This window comes from Bidens hawaiensis, unplaced genomic scaffold (genome assembly GCF_021521415.1).
Source record: "Bidens hawaiensis isolate Kalapana, Puna unplaced genomic scaffold, B.hawaiensis_p1.1 tig00011661_1, whole genome shotgun sequence".
NCBI lineage: Eukaryota > Viridiplantae > Streptophyta > Magnoliopsida > Asterales > Asteraceae > Bidens > Bidens hawaiensis.
This window is the reverse complement of record NW_027491918.1, coordinates 601,749-621,833: the sequence shown is the minus strand read 5'-3', so window position 1 is coordinate 621,833 and position 20,085 is coordinate 601,749. Positions and strand designations below refer to the sequence as shown.

The following is a 20,085-nucleotide window of genomic DNA, read 5'->3' as shown; positions in this document are numbered from 1 at the left end:
GGACCGCACTGTTTTATGGCATTGCATAACACGAGTCCCAGCCCACCTAAATCCTCTTATTGCATACACCTCCACCGCCGTGACTAGCGACTGCTATCACCGGTTACCACGAATCGATTGCTCATGGGGGCGAAGAAATAAACATCGAAGAAAAAGAGAATTAACTGGAAATGACTACTACGGAAACAAAGACGATTCAGGGTAAGTTTGTTCATGATAACTTTGTTTAGAATTAGGGTATCATTGTGCTGTGAAATATTAGAGTAACTGATGTGTTTACTGTTTAAACGCTCGTTATTTTTTAGAAGATCAAATTGGACATTATAAAGTTAACAACGATATTATGATTAGACCTATATTATATTACTATTTCCAACTAATTATTTAGATAATTTATAAATCATTAATAATCACTGACTCAAGTGGTTGAGGTGAGTTATCAAAAGACTTTAATTTAAAAATGAAAAAATATTGGGTTCTCTCACACTTGAAACAAATAATGGGTTATAGGTTGAACTGGAGGATTTTTCATATATGATGGGTATTCTTATGAGGGTCTCTAGGTCAGAGCTTCCTATGGTTTCTAATAAATAATGATCAGATTAACCAGTAATCCATGAGTGATCCAACAATAAAACCGTAATTTAGAAACTAAAACCGGCCATTAAATTAAATTAAACAAGTAATGGTTTGGTTGAAAACGATCCTTATCAACAAATAATAATAATATTAATATTATTATTTCATTCATTAATTCATTGAGTCAACGTCAACGTCAACGTCAACCTACTCACTCATTCTCTTTCTCTCTCACCGTAACCTTCGCCCAAATTATAGTCTCAACCGCCATGTGATGAACACCTTCATCATCTAGGTAATTAAGTTATTATTATTATTCTTATGAAACAAAATTAGGTTTACATTTCATCATCTTCATCATCTAGGAAATTAAGTGAGTAAGCTTATTATTATTATTCTTATGAAACAAAATTAGGTTTACATTTCATCATCTTCATCATCTAGGAAATTAAGTGAGTAAGCTTATTATTATTATTCTTATGAAACAAAATTAGGTTTACATTTCATCATCTTCATCATCTAGGAAATTAAGTGAGTAAGCTTATTATTATTATTCTTATGAAACAAAATTAGGTTTACATTTCATCATCTTCATCATCTAGGTAATTAAGTTATTATTATTATTCTTATGAAACAAAATTAGGTTTACATTTCATCATCTTCATCATCTAGGAAATTAAGTGAGTAAGCTTATTATTATTATTCTTATGAAACAAAATTAGGTTTACATTTCATCATCTTCATCATCTAGGAAATTAAGTGAGTAAGCTTATTATTATTATTCTTATGAAACAAAATTAGGTTTACATTTCATCATCTTCATCATCTAGGTAATTAAGTGAGTAAGCTTATTATTATTATTCTAATGAAACAAAATTAGGTTTACATTTCATCTATCCAGCCTCTAATCTTCATATTATTTTCTCCGATTCATTCTATTATATTATCGTGATTATTTATTCTAGTTAGTCAATTGTTGACTACTAGCGTATACGGATCTGAAGATGCTTCTGAAATCTAGCTTAATTTAGATTTTATATCAATATTTTGCTATTATAAATGAATGGATAGAATTATTATGTGTTTTAGTTTCGGTGGATTTTGTTTAGTTAGTCTCAGGAAACCTAAATTCCATCTTAAAACTGAAAATTACTATTATTCGTTACCGATTTTAATCGTTTTCATGATTTTGCTGATTAATCCTGATTGTGGTAGCAGTTTTGTGTGCTTGAGTACAGTTTTGTCTGAAATTTGTTGTGGAGTAAAATTTAACTTGTGTTAATTTTGTTTGATTGGAAATAAGATTTCAGAATATGAAGGATAGATTGTGTTGTTTTAAGACCAAATTCTTTGTCATAGACTTGCTTTACTTACATTAGGCTCCTGAGTCGTGAGTAGTTTTTTAAGCTCGAGTTCGGCTCGTTCAAGCTCTATGTTTAAAGCTAGAGCTCAACTTGTTTAATTTTTATTAATTGTTTTACTAATATTTTGCAACAAAGTTACTGGTGCTTGTAACTAGTTTCCAAAGATTGTTAGTTATCAGAGTTAGGTTTGGGATCTTAGTTCGTTAGTGTCATATTTATATGTAAGCATATCTTTAATCTTTAATTTATGAAAGACACGCGGTTATGTAATTATGGCAATCTAGTGTTCATTCTTCTATATTTGATTCCTTTCTTCCATATGGGAAGTAAATTTGGAAGGAAAGTGCTACCATATTCTCTTTTCTTTTCAAACTAGGGAATTTGACTTTATCTGTCATGCTTTCATGTTCTTGTCTTTTCAAGAAACATACATGAATCATTATAGAATGGTCTTTTCCATACATACCATCATTCTCTATTTCTTCCTCCATACATCCCATCATACTCGTTAACCGTCATCTTTCTGTTAACTTTCACGTGCACCTTTTGCTAATCGTCGTCTCTTATATCTTCTCTAGATAAAGATTCTCACCCGTGATCTTTATATTCACCGTGTTAGGTGGGCTCTCTTTAACGGTTGTTTTTCATGTTCTTCACCCTGAGTTACTTTATTTAAAGATTTCTTCTATTTGGGATTTTTTATGCTCTATGTTACCTTTGAGTGTATAATAATCTTAGACATAAAGATGCTATACTTTAAATCTTTTCACACACTTTAATGTTCAACCTCTAGCAGGTTCTCTTCTTCTTTTGAGGATTTCAGGTTTGAAATTTGTCTGAGTGAATAACACGTTGCTTGTATTCCGCTTTTATTTACATGTGATTGCTGTTTTAGGCATAATATGTTACTATTATAGCTATTAAAATAATTGTCAAGTTGCTAAAGGTATCTTTTCATACAAGCGCATAGCATCTTCCTTTATCATTATTTCTAGGATAGATTCCTTCTTTAGTTTAGCATTACAAATAATAAGGATTAACCTATGAGCAAACTAATTATAGATAACATCATAAGTTCATAACACCGAGTTCATCATTCAATAACTTCTTTTTTACTTATGTCATATGATTAAATTAATTTTTCTTATGATATTCTTACAGAGACCAAAGGACCAAAAGGGCCACATTAGTCTAGTTTCCTGTTCTAGTATTCTTAATTTTTCGGTTCAGTTTACTTTATAAACATCGATTACGTCACCTATAATTCGTATCCTTATTCCATGCACCTATAATAATTGATATCCTGATTCTGTTACCTATAATTTATATCCTTATTCCATGAATGCAGAATACAATTAATATCCTTATTTGGGGGATTTGAGACTTCATACCTGTCTGTGCGACACCTGGTCACTAACTACCAATGTCGAGCAGCGGCAATACACACTGGTGCTACCAGTGCCAACAACCGGTCCGTCTTCGGGGCCATAACCCGTGTGCCCAAATTGTTCCGGGGGATTCGTGCAAGAACTAAGCGAGGTGGTCGAACCCGGACACCCATACATCGGACCTACTCACACACACGGGCCAGCCGATTATGGATTCATGGACACATACCCGGACCCAAGAAACCGAACATGGACGCTTTCGCCGAGTTAGTTAGACAAAGAATGGCGGGAAGAAACCCGGGTTTTGATATTAGGAGGCGGTCTAGACTCGTCCCTGAAAACGGTGTGGTCCCGTGGTTCATGTTTGATGGGCCCAGACCGGCCCGTATGCCTATGGAAGATAGGTTCGAGGTGTTCTTCAACGGTGCACCACCGGGTCCTAGACGCGGTCATAATATCTTAATGGGTCCCGGGTTACAGGAACTGTTTGAACAACTTAGTATGAATGATGGCAGGCGGGGCCCACCACCCGCATCCCGGTCAGCAATCGATTCTATGCCCACTATTAAGATTACAAACCGACACGTGAGCACTGATTCTCATTGCCCGGTTTGTAAAGAAAAATTTGAGTTGGGGTGTGAGGCTAGACAAATGCTGTGTGACCATATTTATCATTCAGGTTGTATCGAGCCGTGGTTGGTGCAGCATAATACTTGTCCTGTGTGTCGGGTGGAGCTTCCAGCTCATGGTACAGGCAGTAGTGGCGGTGGTCGGAGCGGTGATGGTAATGGTGGGCAGAGTCGGGGGAGGAGGAACGCGTTTTCGTTTCTGTGGCCGTTTGGGTCGTGAAATGGAAGATGAAATATGGTGTAGCTGCTGTTGATTACATCTGTATGTTGCTATAATATATTATTATATAAAAAGAATGTTTGAAACGAAAAACGGATACTGGTTGTTGACATGGTTGGTTGTACGTTATGCGTCTTAAGTTGCATACTGTCGTGGATTGGTAGTTTGGTTTTATGTCCATGTGGATTGGTAGTTTGGTTTTATGTCCATGTTATTGATCGAATTGGTCAAAACGAGTCATTACGAAACTTAACTTAGAAGTTAGAACATGTCCAAATGAGCCACACACACTCATATCTGTTGTCACCAGCTAGCTACTTGGTCACTGACCCACCAGCCGCTAGAGCCACACCGTTACCTTAGCCCGCAACATAAGAAAATATAGGTCCAAACCATTTTGTTATTCTGAAAGATAAGTTGCAATTCAAACCTATTTTAGTCCGAAAGTGTGGCACATGGTGGCCCTTGGCCTCTTGCCATTGGCGACCACAATGATTCTCACGGCGCGGGCACCGTTGATGAGCTGATGTGGGCTGTGGCCAAGGGGCGCGGCCCCTTTAAGCCCACAACAACCAGCCTTAGAGTAACATGTTTTGATCATAACTTGACCTGACCTGTCTTTTGGTTATGCTTAATAGTTATTATTAATTTAAGTATTATAATTCGTTAATTACTATAGTTTAAACATATGATCCTAGTGATTTTGGAAATCTTTTCACACTTTCAGATAAATGTTTGAAAACTATATCTTTTCTGTATGCTATTAACTCTTGTAGTATTAAGCCAAATGAAATATAGGAAATAATGTTATTATAATAAATAGTATAGAATAATGTAACTGAAGAGAATATTGTATAATTAATTAGGATAAAAATTAAATTAAGATTTCAGAGTTGATTAGAAAGGACAATTATTAAATAAAAAATTTGACACTTTTTAGTTCTTATAGTATATTTAAAGATAAAAAGTATAAATAAGCATGGAACAAAATGCTTTCTTTTTAGGCAGCAAACAAAGGAACATTAATAATGAATTGTGAAGTCTATTTATATAATTAATAGCAATAAACAAGTCATCAGCCAAGTTCAAGCTGCACTTATAAATTTATTTACGAGTCAAGCTTGAACTTTAAATATGCAACTTGAAACAACCAAATATATTTACCTCCAATGACTCGAGACTACTCTTCAACAAAGTCGCATGGTTGATAGGGGCTGCAAGTTTCCAGCCAAATAGCATCCTACTTTGTAAGATTCCAATGAAATTTTTTTTAAGGTTTTCGATTTTCCAATGTAACTTTCATGTTTTGTCTTAAGATTCTCTTCTGAAATCCAGAAACTAAGATGTGACTTGGCTTAAAGCTCGCAGCCTACACGAGCATCCTACTTCTTGCATGATTATAAAGAGTCACCCACCGTTGGCGAAGTATAGTTGGGGCCCAGGGTCCCCCCCCCCCCTCTGTTTTTTTACGCAGCAGTGTAAATTACCCATTTTCGGCCGAAATTTTTTATACGTAGTGTAAGTTCAGCCTTTTTCGACTGAAAATGTGAGCCACCCCCCCCCCCCCCTCGTTTGTAAAATTTTGTATACATTTTGAGCTCGGCCCCCCCGGTGCTTCAGTCCAAGCTTCGTTTCTGTCACCCACTGATGAGTGACGAGAGATGTGTGTGTTAACTATGGTGAATTTTAGATGTCGCCTACTATAGTATACCCTGGAAAAAAAGGTAAATTTTGGCAACAGGGATTTGACAAAAATATATAAGGGTCAAAATATGTCTCTTATTATCTAATAACTCTATTAAAAAGATTTTCCAAAAGAGACCTCCCTCTCCAGTCTACTTTCATCAACACTTTGGATTTTAAATCTAATTTCCCAAGCCTTATTTTCTCACAATCGATAACTTCTCCAACGATTCGCTGTTGTAAATCAAAAGCCCAATTTGGTTCGACCCAGTTTGGTTCGAGTATCATAACTCAATCACACGCTCAATGTGTACGAAGCATTGAAATTAAAACACACAATTCAGAGATATTATTTTATTTTTTGAACGACGAATTTCTTTATTAGAGACTTGAACCCGAACATCCCAAACCCTTCCAACCCAATGTGTTTAAATGGCTTTGTCTTTGCCAATGGACTCCCAACCCGTTACGCCTGGTTGTTCATATTGCTAAACTTATGACCAAAGGACATATCTTTCACTTGTTATATCAATGCTTCACGTTGATGTAATCGTAATCATGTATTCACTTTATAAAAATAAAAAATAAAATAAAAAAGAGTTTCTCCATATTATTTCCTTCCAATGTTTTACATTTGCTGATATTCTTTTAATGCTAATAAAACTCCTTCCAAAAACAAACACTATATATATTTTTCTTTTAAGAGTTCTATACACTACTTTATTATATGTGAATTAACAAAAAAAGGTAAAAAATTTATTGTTTACAAATTACCTTTTAAGGTTATAACTGTTATTTCAAAAATACCATTAGTTGTCTACTTGGGTCACACTTACAAATACATGTAAAACACGAACCCATTTTGACCCATTATCAACACTTAATAGAAGCAAGTTGGTATGCGTTCTCAATACTGGTAGCAAACCTATACACGATTTAAAAGCTTTAGGCGCACGCAAACATAACTTATTTAATGCAAAACAGTGTCGAATCCACATCATTTTGACGACACCACCACCACACTTAGATTGTACTTGAATGCAAGTTTATACCACTGATAACACTTCAAATCCTATACCTCTATAAGCATACGGTTCAGTGGTAACCCACAGGCGCCGGAGCATCCCTCAGCTCCTTACCCTGGAAATGGATATCCTGCAATAATAACAAATCGACCTCAAAACTTTATGTCAGTTACTTGGGTCCCGTTTACTTAGGAATAGGTCAATGTAGTTATGTTTTATTTCTAAATAGGATCATTCAATATATACCAATTTTAAGTAGAGAACTTTGCGAACCATATAAACACATGCATAATGCTTCGATTGTGATACAAAAGATCGTTCTCTGTCTTTCCCTCACTAAAATTGTCATGCACTATGTACAAGTGTTTACTTGATTCAGTTTTGAATTTGAATAAAAGATTACATATATTTAACAAAAATGTTTCTACATAAAAACACTTCTAAAATGAATGTCGCGACATGATCATAGCTGATTAGTAAAAAAGGAAATTTTCATAGCTATTAACCAAGTTTTAAAACCTGCTCTACTTAGTTGATTACATATTGAATGGCCCTTTATTTGTAAGATGAAAATTATATAAGAAAAAAAAAGGTTAGATCAGAAGGAAAATAGGGGCAAAAAGTAGACTTTTAATGTGTAAAACCTAACTGTTTTTTATCAAACAAACAACATTTTGAGTCAACCCTAGTGTTGTGCACGGAACCGAAGGAATCGAATTAACCGACGTAACCAAACCTAGATAACCAAACCCAAATTAAAATTTGGTTTATGTTATTTAAAAACCAATTTTTTGGTTTCACTATCAACCAACGGTTTTATAAAAAACCCAAAGACTGAATTTTCGTTTTTTGGTTCGGTGTTATCTTAAAACCAGCCCAAACCAACCCATGCACAGCCCTAATCAACCCAACCCGACCCGCCCATTTTGCAGGATCCAGTCTTATTAAGGGTCATGAACAGATGAACTTACAGAGGCAAAATGGTTGACATCGCGGTGATGATCTTCATCAGCTCGGATAACAGTAATGACATCTTTCAAGGTTGAATCTTTAGGCAATCTCCAGTAATCTATAGCAATAGCAGGGGCTGGAACATTCTCGATCGCACCACTTTCAATATCCTTCAGAAACTCGGTATATGAATGCACGGCTTCTTCTTCAAGATACCCAACAATTCTATGTGCTAGTTTTGGAGATAATATGTATATAATAAAGAAGGCGTTAAAGAAAACCCCCTGCACGGTCAGAACCAGAAGCCGTTCATACCATTTGGGCTTCACAAGCTCCACCATTGTCATCAAGTGCATCCGTTCATTCTCAGCTTCTTCAAGCAATGCTTTGATCCAACCGCCACTTTGCTGGAACTTGCGTAGGGATCTTAAATGCAGTAGCATCCCACCCACCATACCGGGGACCGCTGCTACAGTTTTAAGCATCATTGCACGACATCCATATCGCCTCTAAACAAACATACACACTATTTTAGTGTTGTATAGAACATTCTAGAAGAGTGTACATAAGTAATAGAAGGAACGATCTAGAAGATTCTATAACACAATGGTTTGGTACCGGTATAAACTTGAGTGGTCCCATTTAATACAAGACACTTGTAAAGAACAATACAAAGTGTTCGTTGCTCAAATAATATTGTGTGACTGTTAACTGTGACCTAGGGGCTAAATGTCTAAATACATAATTTGACCCAAACAACAGGGTCCAAAAATGTAATTTACTCAATGACAATGATAAAAATTAGCATAGTATTAATATAAAGATACCCGGAAGAATATATCAGTTGGAACTCTGAGCAGTTTCACTGTCCTCAAAGCAAATTTATCCACAAAGTTCTTTGGTACATGGTGTTTACTGAGATCGATTGACAAGTTTGATTCGTATGAATCCCATGGCTACAAACAAAATAGAGACAGATTAATACAATCAGGACACAAATAAATTTCAGAAACGAAATGAGCATAACGTCGTATATCTAATAATCTTATCTTCTTTCCGGAAAAAAATATCTTATACCATTCAGATTACCATTCTATTGATAAACACAATCAGGACACAAATAAATCAGTGTAATGTCATATATATAATAATATTATCGGCTTTCCAAGAAAAAAAAACATCTAATAATATTCAGATTACCATTCTATTCCCGTGAAACCGAACAAATTCCATGAGTTCGTGATATTTTCATGTTGTGACAAAAATTTTCACCCCTAAGCACAACTTCTAAACAAATTCTAGCATATTTCATCTCCTACACACTTTTTATAGGATTTCAAGGCGCGCTCCACCAAATAGACACGTTTCAGTTTTGACCTAAAGCATGATATTACACAAATCTAATTATAATGTGTATTGATGATGATAAATTGGATTCTAGATGAAAATTACCATTCTATTCCCCAGAAACAAAACAACGAGCTCGTCTTATTTTCACGTCGTAACAAAAATTTCACCCCTAAGCACAACCATTAACAAATTCTAGCATACTTCATTTTCTACACACTTTTTACAGTATTTCAAGGTGCTCAACCAAATAAACACATTTCATTTTGACCTAAAGCATAATATTACTCAAAACACATATTATAACGCATTAACGCGCATTGACAATAATAAATACAACTCCAGATGATATTTCCAATCTATAGATCTATTATAAACCTAAATACTTCAATCAAACGTCCAGATCTCATAAACCTAATTATTCAATCATTCATATATAATATCAACAAATATCAAAACTAATAATAATTTACCATGAAACAGTTCCACGGCCACTCCGTACCATCCTCTCTGGTAACTTTATTCCTCGAAATCCCCCAATAACTCGACGGCACCACCTGCTCACCGTCATCCTTCTTCTTCGCATCCGCCTGTTTCACCGACGGCGCCTTAGCCGTCGGCTCCGCGCCGGAGCTCATCATCCTCCGCCACTGAAAGCTTCAAAAATCATGATCCGTAGCCGTAACCGCCTGATCCAACGGCCAGAACCTAAACACCTCCGCTGAGGATAACTCCGGTGACTGTAACACGTGTCCTCCAGTGATCGCGTACCTTCTCGTAACCGAATTCGCCAGTAATCGATTCATTTTGTGATCGGAGTTTGTTAGAAGAAGAAGAAACTGAACAGAAACAGAGTGTGTGTGTGTGTGTGTAACAAACTGTAATATTATGAGATGTGATCGTCTGCTGCGCGGTGTACGGTTTCAAACAAATCGTTATCGTGTACCGGCAGCAATCTATATTTCCATGGGGAATGAAAATGGAAGCATTGGGAGTTGTACGGTACAAGTTATTACTGCGTGATGGGAAAAAGTGTTGTTAATTTTGTTTCGATATTGTTGCTATTTTTGGTGTGAAAATGACGTGTGTACCCCTTCGGTTTGGGTAAATTTACCGTGGTACCGTTTACGTGATATTCGCTTTTACTTTGGCCCAAAGTTTTGGGAGATGTTTGACAGTGGGGTAAGAGACACGTGGGCGGTAGTGGGAGGGTACACGTGGCAAGCTCCGATCCTAATGACTTTTCGAATTTTAATGTTAATACGAATTTCTTATATTTAAGCTATCATACTTTTAAATTTATATTGCTCCAATGTCTTGCTCTGGTTAGATTACGTTGTCTTAACCGGATCCATACTGGTTTTAGAGTTTGGCTCGAACGCTCTCTCAGGAAACCATACCGTCAACTGGCACTTAAAAGTTATTGTGTCACCACAAGAGCAGAACTCTCTGGTGTAACACACGGTGGGACGAAAACCCGAGTGGGCTCATGGTTCAAACTGACAACCTTTGCACAAGGTCTAGCTCAAATCATTTATTGACAATACCCAAAAGTGACTTAAGTGTAGGGATGGAAAAAAAGCCCGAGCCTGACGGGTATACCTGAAACCCAAAATAAATGGGACGGGTATACTCGAAACCCGATGGGTATGGTCCGGGTATGGGATTAGGATTTAAAAAATTTTCGCGGGTACGGGCCGGGTATGGGATTAGATGATATCCGGTCCGATTACCCGAGAACACATACTCGTATACCCGAATCATATACCCGAATTATATACCCGAAAAATTATTTGTATTTCATAGATTGTGAAGCATATGTATAAAAAATTATATAAAAATTATGCCCGATACCCGACAGGTAATTACCCGACAAATACCCGACGGGTAATGGGCCGGGTATGGGACACGGGTTTACAAAAGAGTATGGGCATGGCATTACCAATACCCGGCCCAAATCCGGCATTTTGCCATCCCTACTTAAGTGGGATTCGAACTTGAGTCTGCATTGGAGAACCCAAGGTTCCTACCACTAGGCCACAAATGAGAGATGTTTAAATTTAAATTGAAAATACAAAGTTTTTGAAGAAAAAAAAAATAGTTAACAAATTCATATTTGATGTTAAGGAAAATTCCTATTTTTTTGTTTTTGTAGCAAGAGACTTTTAAACGTTTGCCATGAGTAAACACGAAAGCAAGACGAGTAGATTCAACAGTCATTTAGGAGACGACACGTGACACCAATCTACTTGTCCCTATAACGTTGATATCAAAGTTTACTCGTCCCTATTAGATTTCATACTAATCTATTTGTCCCTGCAATTTTGATATCAAAGTCTACTCGCACCAATTTACTTGTCCTTACAATTTTGAAAATCAGTGAAGGAAATTGATAATATTGTAATTTGTTACAGTGAAACGTGAGAAGATACAAAAGGAATTTATGAGTAAGTTTCGTTTTGAGTTTAGAAGCCTACTCGCTACCGATAAGATAGATATTTTCAGAAAGGAAGTCTCTTAAAAATTCTAGACTAATTTCATAAAAATTCTGAAGTACATATATAAATATTTTCAGTCATCATACCTGATTATTATAAGACATTAACCATCAATATCTAAGCTCATTGCTTCGGTGGAATCCAAGAATTAAGGTTGAATGACAAGGATTCTTACCAAATGGATTCTTATTGAATTTTGTCATTTAGGACTGATTAAAACAAGTTTGGCTGATGATTGAAATACTTTTGTTTTTATCATGTGTCATTTTCCTCCTTTGAACTTTCACACATACAATTTTTTATTTTTATATATATTTTTTTATGTAACCGACTTTACCTAATGAGATAAGCATCCAGATTTTTACAATTTTTAAGTGTCCACATATGTCTATAGGTGCATAAATCGGGTTTTTGAATACCCGGGTTTGTGTATGACCGGGTACGGGCATGACCGGGTATTGGTAATAATCAGGTTGGGTTTGGGTCGGGTATTGTCTCTAAACACCATACCCTATGCATCGGGTTCGGGTCGGGTATAGAACCGGACATTCTAAAACCGGGTATTTGAAGGTATTGAAAAAACCCTATTTACGGGCTTTCTCGGGTTTTTTTCCAGGTATTTTTCAGGTATAGATTGGATTTTTTAAAAGTTTGCACTTTTTGGGGGTATTTTTCGGGTACACATCGGGTATTGTAAAAACCCGGTTCCGGGTATGGAACCGGTTCGGGTTTTCAGGTATTACCGGGTACAAATCGGGTCCGGTTCGGGTTCGGGTTTTAGTGCCAAAATGCATACCTTATCCGTACCCTACATGTAGGGTTGGGTACGGGTTCGGGTACTAAAAACCCGGGTATTAAAAAAACCAGTTCCAGGTTTTTATTTCGGGTCCGGTTCTGGGTTCGGGTTTTTCAAAGCTCCCCCCCCCCCCTGTTCATTGAATTTTGGCCATATTGTAACTCGTATTTACACTTTAAGGCCTTGCTTTTTTATTATCTGTTACAATCTAAGGCCAACTTTAACAATAAATAAATTTGACATATACCAAAATGTCACATACGAGGATTTATTATAAATACATCACACCAAAATTTGATATGTGATCTCATCTTTTATTCTTTTAGTTATCTATGAATTATGTTATTGTTATTAATGTTATTATTACTGCTATTCAACCAATCAATGTTAGTTTTAGATAGTTAGGATTACTATCGACCAATACTGACCAATTATTAATAATTTGAATTAATAAAATCCAATTTTCCTAAAAGTAAAAACCGCCATACTATTTGTCAAATACTTTTAACCCTGTTTTCTGTTATTAAAACTCAAATCAACCACTTTAACGAATGAACCAAATTCAGCATTCAAAACTTCATTTCTTCACAAACCAAACAAAAATACATCACAATCATAGCGCTCTCGTTGCATAAATAAACAAAAATGCCATTAACAATACAAACGAGTCATTAAATTAACATCATCTTTGATGATCATATTAGTGTTCGGTACCAAGCTTTCATCAACATCCCATCTTTATTGTTTCAACTAAAAAACAGATGAACTCAAATAGCAGCATAATAACTGTACATCAAACCCATCTCAAGTTTCTTCCAATCTAATGACCCGAAACCGCTCTATATCATATCACAAAATTCCAACAAACACAAATCTGAAAAAAAAGGATTTGATAACATACCATTCAATGATCATTATTGGCAGCAATGCTCTCATAGAACAGGATATACCCATGATCCGTGTTGCTTGCGTACTCTTGGGCCGACCCGAACGAGGTTTGAACCGCAGATTCATCAATCATTTCTACATTTTCATCATCAAAAAACAGCCAGTGGTTGTGGCTTTTGACCAGACTTACATAATGTCCGTGGTTAGGTCCACTTCCCACATGAACCACGACTGCAAATAACGAGTACTCACAATCTGCGTCTTCCATTGTGTTGGTTAGTTTCAGCTCGAGAGGGAAAACGACTCGATATGATAACTTTTTGTACCGGCCGAGCTGTTCCATATACTTGAAACGCTTCAAATGTATGACCAAAATATGTGGCGGTTTCTTGATTTTCATCCTCTTTTGTGCTTCCTGCAAACTGAATGATAGAAATGAAACAATTAGAGGTTGTAGTTTAGACTCGGTATACAGATAAACGTAGGCTGAACGAACACGAGCAGGGCATGTCCATGTTCATTGACCTAATTTTAACTGAACAAACAGCCGAGCACGGACAATTAAACAAACAGGGTTTTCATGTTCGTCTTGTTTGGTAAGATAATAAACGTGTCTAATGTGCGTTCGTTATCGGTATTAAGAAACTATTCAAGAACATTAAACAAACGAACATAACTGAGCGAAAATCAGTTAAAACTTAACGTGAACGGTGAACATCAATCTGTTGGGCCTAAAAGGTTAAATCAAGCTAGACTAAACTGTAATGACTGATATTTTAAATCCATAAAACTAGACGAAACTGTAATGGGTGATATTTTAAATCCATAAAACTAGACTAAATTGTAATGGACCTAAAAAGAATGAACAAATAAACTACACACGTAAGCCAACAAATTTGAATAAACATAAACTTACGAACAACGAACATAAATGAACGTAACCAAATGACCCTAAACAAACGTAAACAAACGACTCATGCGTTCATGTTCGTTCAATTAAGCGAACAAACATTGTTATTCATGTTCATTCATTTATAAATAAACGAACATTCTGTTAAAACAGTTCCCTGAACGCTCGGTTCATTTAAGGTCTAGATAAACGGGTCAATATGGGTATTCATCTCCAGGGGTCAAAGGGATCAATTGGGTCAAAATCCACCCATCATGAATTTCTCCCAAGAATGCAACTTTTTGGGTTTATTTTTTAAACAAGTTTAAACTAAAAAATGCCCAAATTTCCCAAGAAAAGGAACATTTCATTCTTGAAAGTGACTTCAAGATAATTTGTGAGCTCAAATGTAAACACATAATGATTTTATGGAGAAAAAATAGCAACCTGCAGCATTTATCACAGAAAAACTTATCCTCGGCATTTAAGGTCTCGGTGGAACTGAAGTTCTTTAAACAACTTGTAATCGAACTGTTTTGCTCAATATCAAGACTCAAATCCAAAAATGTCTCATCCCTTGCGGTCACAGTCTCACATCGTAAACACTTTGTTTCATTTGTAAGTATACCCTGCATTTAAACCATATAAACCAGTTAGCAAAATCAACAACAAGCACATGTTCGTAGAATGGTGATTAAAACCAAATATCTGGAAAACAAAAAAAAAAAACTAAAAATGCAAAATATTTAGTTTGCAGTCTTTCAACTCTTTAATCTTTATAAGAGATTAAAGTGTCTTTTATCTTTTTTAATTGAATTACATAAAAATGCATATAATATACAATTTATCAGCTTTCAAACTGACCTGAAAGTTTTTGTGAACCCATGTAACCAAGGGCTCCTTCCGTACACCATTAGCCTGAGCAACATGAATCCCATTGGGAATCTTTTCAGGAGGTGATGAGTGTTCTTTTGGACCTTTTGCTGAGTTGGCTTCTTTTTCTAGTATGTCAACTAGTTCGTTTAACAAGAAATTCAAAAACTCATGTGCATTCCTATACAATATTCATATTTGTTAGAAGATACAGAATAAACATATTTAACATATTCAACTTATTAAGTGGATTGTTAATTTGTATACCTGATGCATGTATCCACGGAAAAGCTCATTTTCTTTCTTCACTCTTTGTACAAAGCGTTTTGGAGCAATAACGCCTGTTTTCTTCTTTTGTGTACTAATCTAATACAAAGAACCAGAAATCAAATTAGCAATAATTTGTCAATTTTGGCTAATAACAATTTCTCACCATAGTTTAAAGTTGATATGAAGATTATTTTGACCATTATAGTTTTCATGTACAATAAAAAGTTAATAAACAGATGATAAGTTGGTTCTTTAATCTTCATGTTAAACATTTCAAGTTCTCTAAAAGGTAATTCACGAAAAGGATAGGTTTGAAACTGTTTTATGTGTAAAATTAATTTTGGATTTCAAACACTGTTAAACAGGACTTAATATGTTGTAATAGAAATGCTTTCTACATACTTCTAAATTGCAATACATCCCCTGCCACCTCAGCATTAGACATAAAAAGATGAAGAAAATAACATATTAGAATAGTCTATTAAAATAGCAACAAGCATATATTCTAGTCAGTAGTAAACTGTGTAACCTGCATAAACAGTTCGGCCAAACACGTAAGAAGATTTTCTTCTACATCCCCTGGATTTTTAACGTTTCCATAATATTCAAGCAATTGTTCACGAAATGGAACACAAAAAATATAAAGCCTGAAAAATAAGAACAAACCCCATATGAGCTAAACATTTAGAACAAAACTACTCAAGTTACATAGAAAGGGTAATAAAGTATAAACCAAACTGCAATTGACACAAGGAACTAGGATCCATAATATCTTAAAAGCTCAATAAACCAAATTGCAACTACATTACCAAATTTTCTAAACCATTGCAGTTGCAAACTACTGCCAAAAAGTACTATCCTTTGCATTAACGGTGGTGTTGCCATTTAAAAAGGTAAGGCATTTGTCCAATACAGATCATTATTGCTAGATGTTAATCACAAGGATGGTCAGTAACTTGAATATTGAAATTATAAGCCGGTACAATGGTTTAAAACATCAATCACTCAATAACACTCTAACTAGAAAGGAAAACCTAATAACTCAAAAATAGTTCAATCGGCATTAAAGTTTCAACAATTCTATGTTAGATGCCAATTCCTTATGCACTGCATGTTCAGAGTAAATAAAAAGATATACACGTAGTGGGACATAATAGCTATAAGAGAAGAAGAAAAGAAGCAGTTTTTTGATATATTGTTACACAAAAAGTTAAATGTGATCCAAAACACATCACGAATTCACGATGGCACACACATACAAGTGAGTAACTCAGTAAAGGCTTTTTAGAGAATACATGCTAAGAAATAAAGAAATCAGCATTTAACTACCTCAATGTTGATTTGATGTTTACATATTAACAAGCTTTGAAAACAGATACTGCTATTCCATCAATAAATTATTAAAATCATAACTCTACAATTTGAGGATATGTTCCAACTGCAATTACTCTAAATTCTCCTTAAAGTCACAATCCACACACAAAAACTAAATCAGATTCCGATTATTGACGATAAACGAAGTCTTAATATTCATTTCAAATAATAATCAAAGCAACATACTCTAGGTAACTAGGATAAACCTAACTACACATAACAACAACAATAAGCATAAAGTAAATCTTCATCAAACAACTAGAGTAAAAGTAATAAGAAACAAGTAGTGTTATAATAATAATAATATACCTGGAGGACACTGTTGCAATAGCAAGTGTTACCAAAGTTCTCTAGTCCAAAGTAACGTTCGCCTTCAGGAAACTGGTCTCCAAGAGCCTTCTCGAGCTTAGACCCCGTTGCCCCCATCAGACCATCCACCAGGTACCAGAACTCCTCTATTTCAATCCGAGTCCAAATTCACCAACAAATTGATTGCGATTGGTCGTGATTTGGGGATAATTGGATGAATTAGGGTTTATTATTATTATTATTATTATTATTATTATTATATTTGGGAACGGATGGATGGATGGATGGATGGATGGATATTTCAAAGAGAGGCGTGAAGAAACGGTTTCATCGGGTTATTATTATTATTATTATTATTGGATTGGATTGGATTGGATTGGATTTTGGCCCTTTGATTCTTTCAAGTTGACTACTCTCTTCTCTCCTGTGGGAGTGTTTTTTCACAAAATTTAAGGATTAAGTATTTTCTTTGTTAGTATTGTTTTTTTTATTTTAGGTGGCCAATAATATTATAAACGAAAAGAAATAAGAGGCATAACTAATAAACAAGAAACTCAATACAAGTGAAAAGTTCTTTTAGGTCCGGGCATATGCAGTTGTTGCTTAACCTCGGACGAATCCGTGAAAGCATGTCTTTACATCGTGTTATATCGTTTTGGTGAGTTGGTATAGCACTTATATTTGGTGTGGTGTTTCGGCTATTTGGGAAATGGGTTATAAGAGAAATACATTTTTTTTTGCTTTTCAAGGTGTTTCGCCATTTGAAATGGCGAAACCCACACTGGTTGCAGAGTGTGTCAGAAATTGTCTGGTGAGCTGGAGGTTTTTCTGGTGTACTTTTCCCCCTTTATAGCCTGCCCCTATACATTTATTGCACTTTCGTCATTTCAAATGGCGAAAGTGAATAGTAATATTCTGATACGTGTCTGACAAGGTGTTTGACCACACCGTTCACTTATGCCATTTCAAATGGCGGAAGTGAACAGTGCTTTATATTATTATTTTCTAATACAACATTACTTTTCTTAAAAATTTTAATTTGAAAAATATATTTTAGAATTTTAATAAATATTATTATTTTCTTTTATAGTTATTTTTTAAAAAAATTTATTTGAAAAATATATTTTTAAATTTTAATATATTTTAAACTAGTATTAAAATTTAAAAATATATTTTTCAAATAAAAAAAATTAAGAAAAAAAATACTATAAAAGATTTAATAATATAAAGTATTGTTCACTTCCTTCATTTGAAATGGCATGAGTGAATAATATTGGTCAAAATGGAGAGAAAGTCTTGTCATTGTCATAATTGTTAGTATTATTCATTTCCACCATTTGAAATGGAATAAGTGAATAGTGTGGTCAAATGCCTCGTCAGACGCTTGTTAGAATATTACTATTCACTTCCGCCATTTGAAATGGCGGAAGTGCATAAAGGGGTAAAAGTGGTGTTCCGCCATTTCAAATGGCGTAACACGTGGAAAATAGTGACTTCCGTCATTTGAAATGGTGGATACCAGGAAAACCTTCAGCTCACCAGACAATTTCTGACACGATCTGCAACTAGTGTAGGTACCCAGCCATTTCAAATGGGCGAAAACACCTAGAAACATAAAAAAATTTCTCTCTCCTATAAACCATTTTATCACGTCAAGCTCATTTGTCTTGAAGAGTTCAAGCCTACTTTTTAAAGGGGTCAAGCTAATTGAGCTAAATATATAAAAAAGAAGGAAAAAAAAACCTCTAACATTCAACCCCCATGTATTTATTAGTTTATGGTTTGAATAATTTATTCGTTTTTATATAATGACTAGCTTTTAGCCCGCGTATTACGCGGATTGATTTTAATTTATTTTTTGGACGTAAGTTTGTTTAGATTTAAGATATACATGCTGGTCCATTTGTGAGTCTAAGTCTTGCAATGACTTTTCTTGTTTGTAAGAATCTATTTGTTCATTCCTTATTTAGGTTGATAATAATTTTACTATTTGTAGGTAATGTTCATTTATGTTTGTTTATATTTGTTCTATTATGTTCGTATTAATTTTGTGTTTTGTTACATTTAGCTAAACGGAGACGAATATGAGCACATGTCGCGTTTGTCCATGCACGCTCGTTTACGTTTGTTCATATATATTTGTTTGTTTAGGTTCGCTTGCATATTAATAGGAAAAAAATTAAATTATATTTGTGTTTTACAAATTATATTTTACATATTCATAGAAATAATTCAATTATGTTCACTTATGTTTGTGTTCGTTTACATTTCTTCATATATATTCGTTTATATTTGCTAATTAATGTTCATTTAGCTTATTAGCGAACAAACATAAACAGACACAAACATATTCATTTTGCATTTTTTAAACAAACGAACATGACACAAATAGTTGTCTGATTAAGTGTTTTTTAAAGTTATATGAACGATAATGAACAATAGCATGCTCGTTTTCGTTCAGTTTGTTTACATGCCTACGTTTAAATATAACTGAACAAAAAGGATTTGGGGTTTAGCATTGTTACTTTTAATGGTCTAGACTTATCATTTGTTTATGCATATTAACGTTGATATAGTAAAAAAGAGGCAAGTAATCAGATTATCAGTACTACAATCGGTCAATGTTAACTCGTCAAACCCATTTGACTTCTAAAGTCAAACAAACAAATAACTTAATAATCAATGTGTTGAATCAATAAATGCAATAGTAACAAAACCTTGTGGATCCAATAAGTTGGTAGGCTTCTACATGAACTGAATGAACATGAGCAGGGCATGCAATCATCAGTACATTCAAACTCGTAACTGGTAAGCATTCGTTTATCTTTAATACTTCAAGAATCCCCCGTTAAAGTGTAAAATCTTATATGAAACCTCACCAGATAATCCATCGTTCTTAGCTGGAAGAGAATGACATAAGTAAATCAATTATGTATAAAAGAAAAAAAGAAGAAGCATACAAAACAAAAAAATGAAGATCAAACGGAATAAGTAGTTCAATT

At 34.7% G+C, this 20,085-nt stretch overlaps 2 protein-coding genes and 1 pseudogene across 2 annotated transcripts; 1 reads left to right on the top strand and 2 right to left on the bottom strand.

Moving 5' to 3' along the window:
• The first annotated feature begins 3,291 nt into the window (after nucleotides 1–3,291).
• LOC143538657 (E3 ubiquitin-protein ligase RZF1 pseudogene) lies at nucleotides 3,292–4,264 on the top strand (annotated as a pseudogene).
• Nucleotides 4,265–6,705: 2,441 nt separating this feature from the next.
• On the bottom strand, nucleotides 6,706–9,990 carry LOC143538656 (ubiquinol oxidase 2, mitochondrial-like). Its single transcript, XM_077032169.1, has 4 exons — nucleotides 9,660–9,990; nucleotides 8,667–8,795; nucleotides 7,860–8,348; nucleotides 6,706–7,018 (listed from the first exon to the last, which is right to left on the bottom strand). The coding sequence occupies exons 1-4, from the start codon at nucleotides 9,825–9,827 to the stop codon at nucleotides 6,959–6,961; spliced, it is 846 nt and encodes a 281-aa protein (XP_076888284.1). The 5' UTR covers nucleotides 9,828–9,990; the 3' UTR covers nucleotides 6,706–6,958.
• Nucleotides 9,991–13,151: 3,161 nt separating this feature from the next.
• Nucleotides 13,152–17,265, bottom strand: LOC143538655 (ubiquitin carboxyl-terminal hydrolase 4-like). Its single transcript, XM_077032168.1, has 6 exons — nucleotides 17,076–17,265; nucleotides 15,930–16,038; nucleotides 15,397–15,496; nucleotides 15,122–15,309; nucleotides 14,705–14,886; nucleotides 13,152–13,790 (listed from the first exon to the last, which is right to left on the bottom strand). Exons 1-6 carry the CDS (start codon nucleotides 17,198–17,200, stop codon nucleotides 13,385–13,387), a joined length of 1,110 nt encoding a protein of 369 aa, XP_076888283.1. The 5' UTR covers nucleotides 17,201–17,265; the 3' UTR covers nucleotides 13,152–13,384.
• Between the last annotated feature and the right edge of the window lie 2,820 nt (nucleotides 17,266–20,085).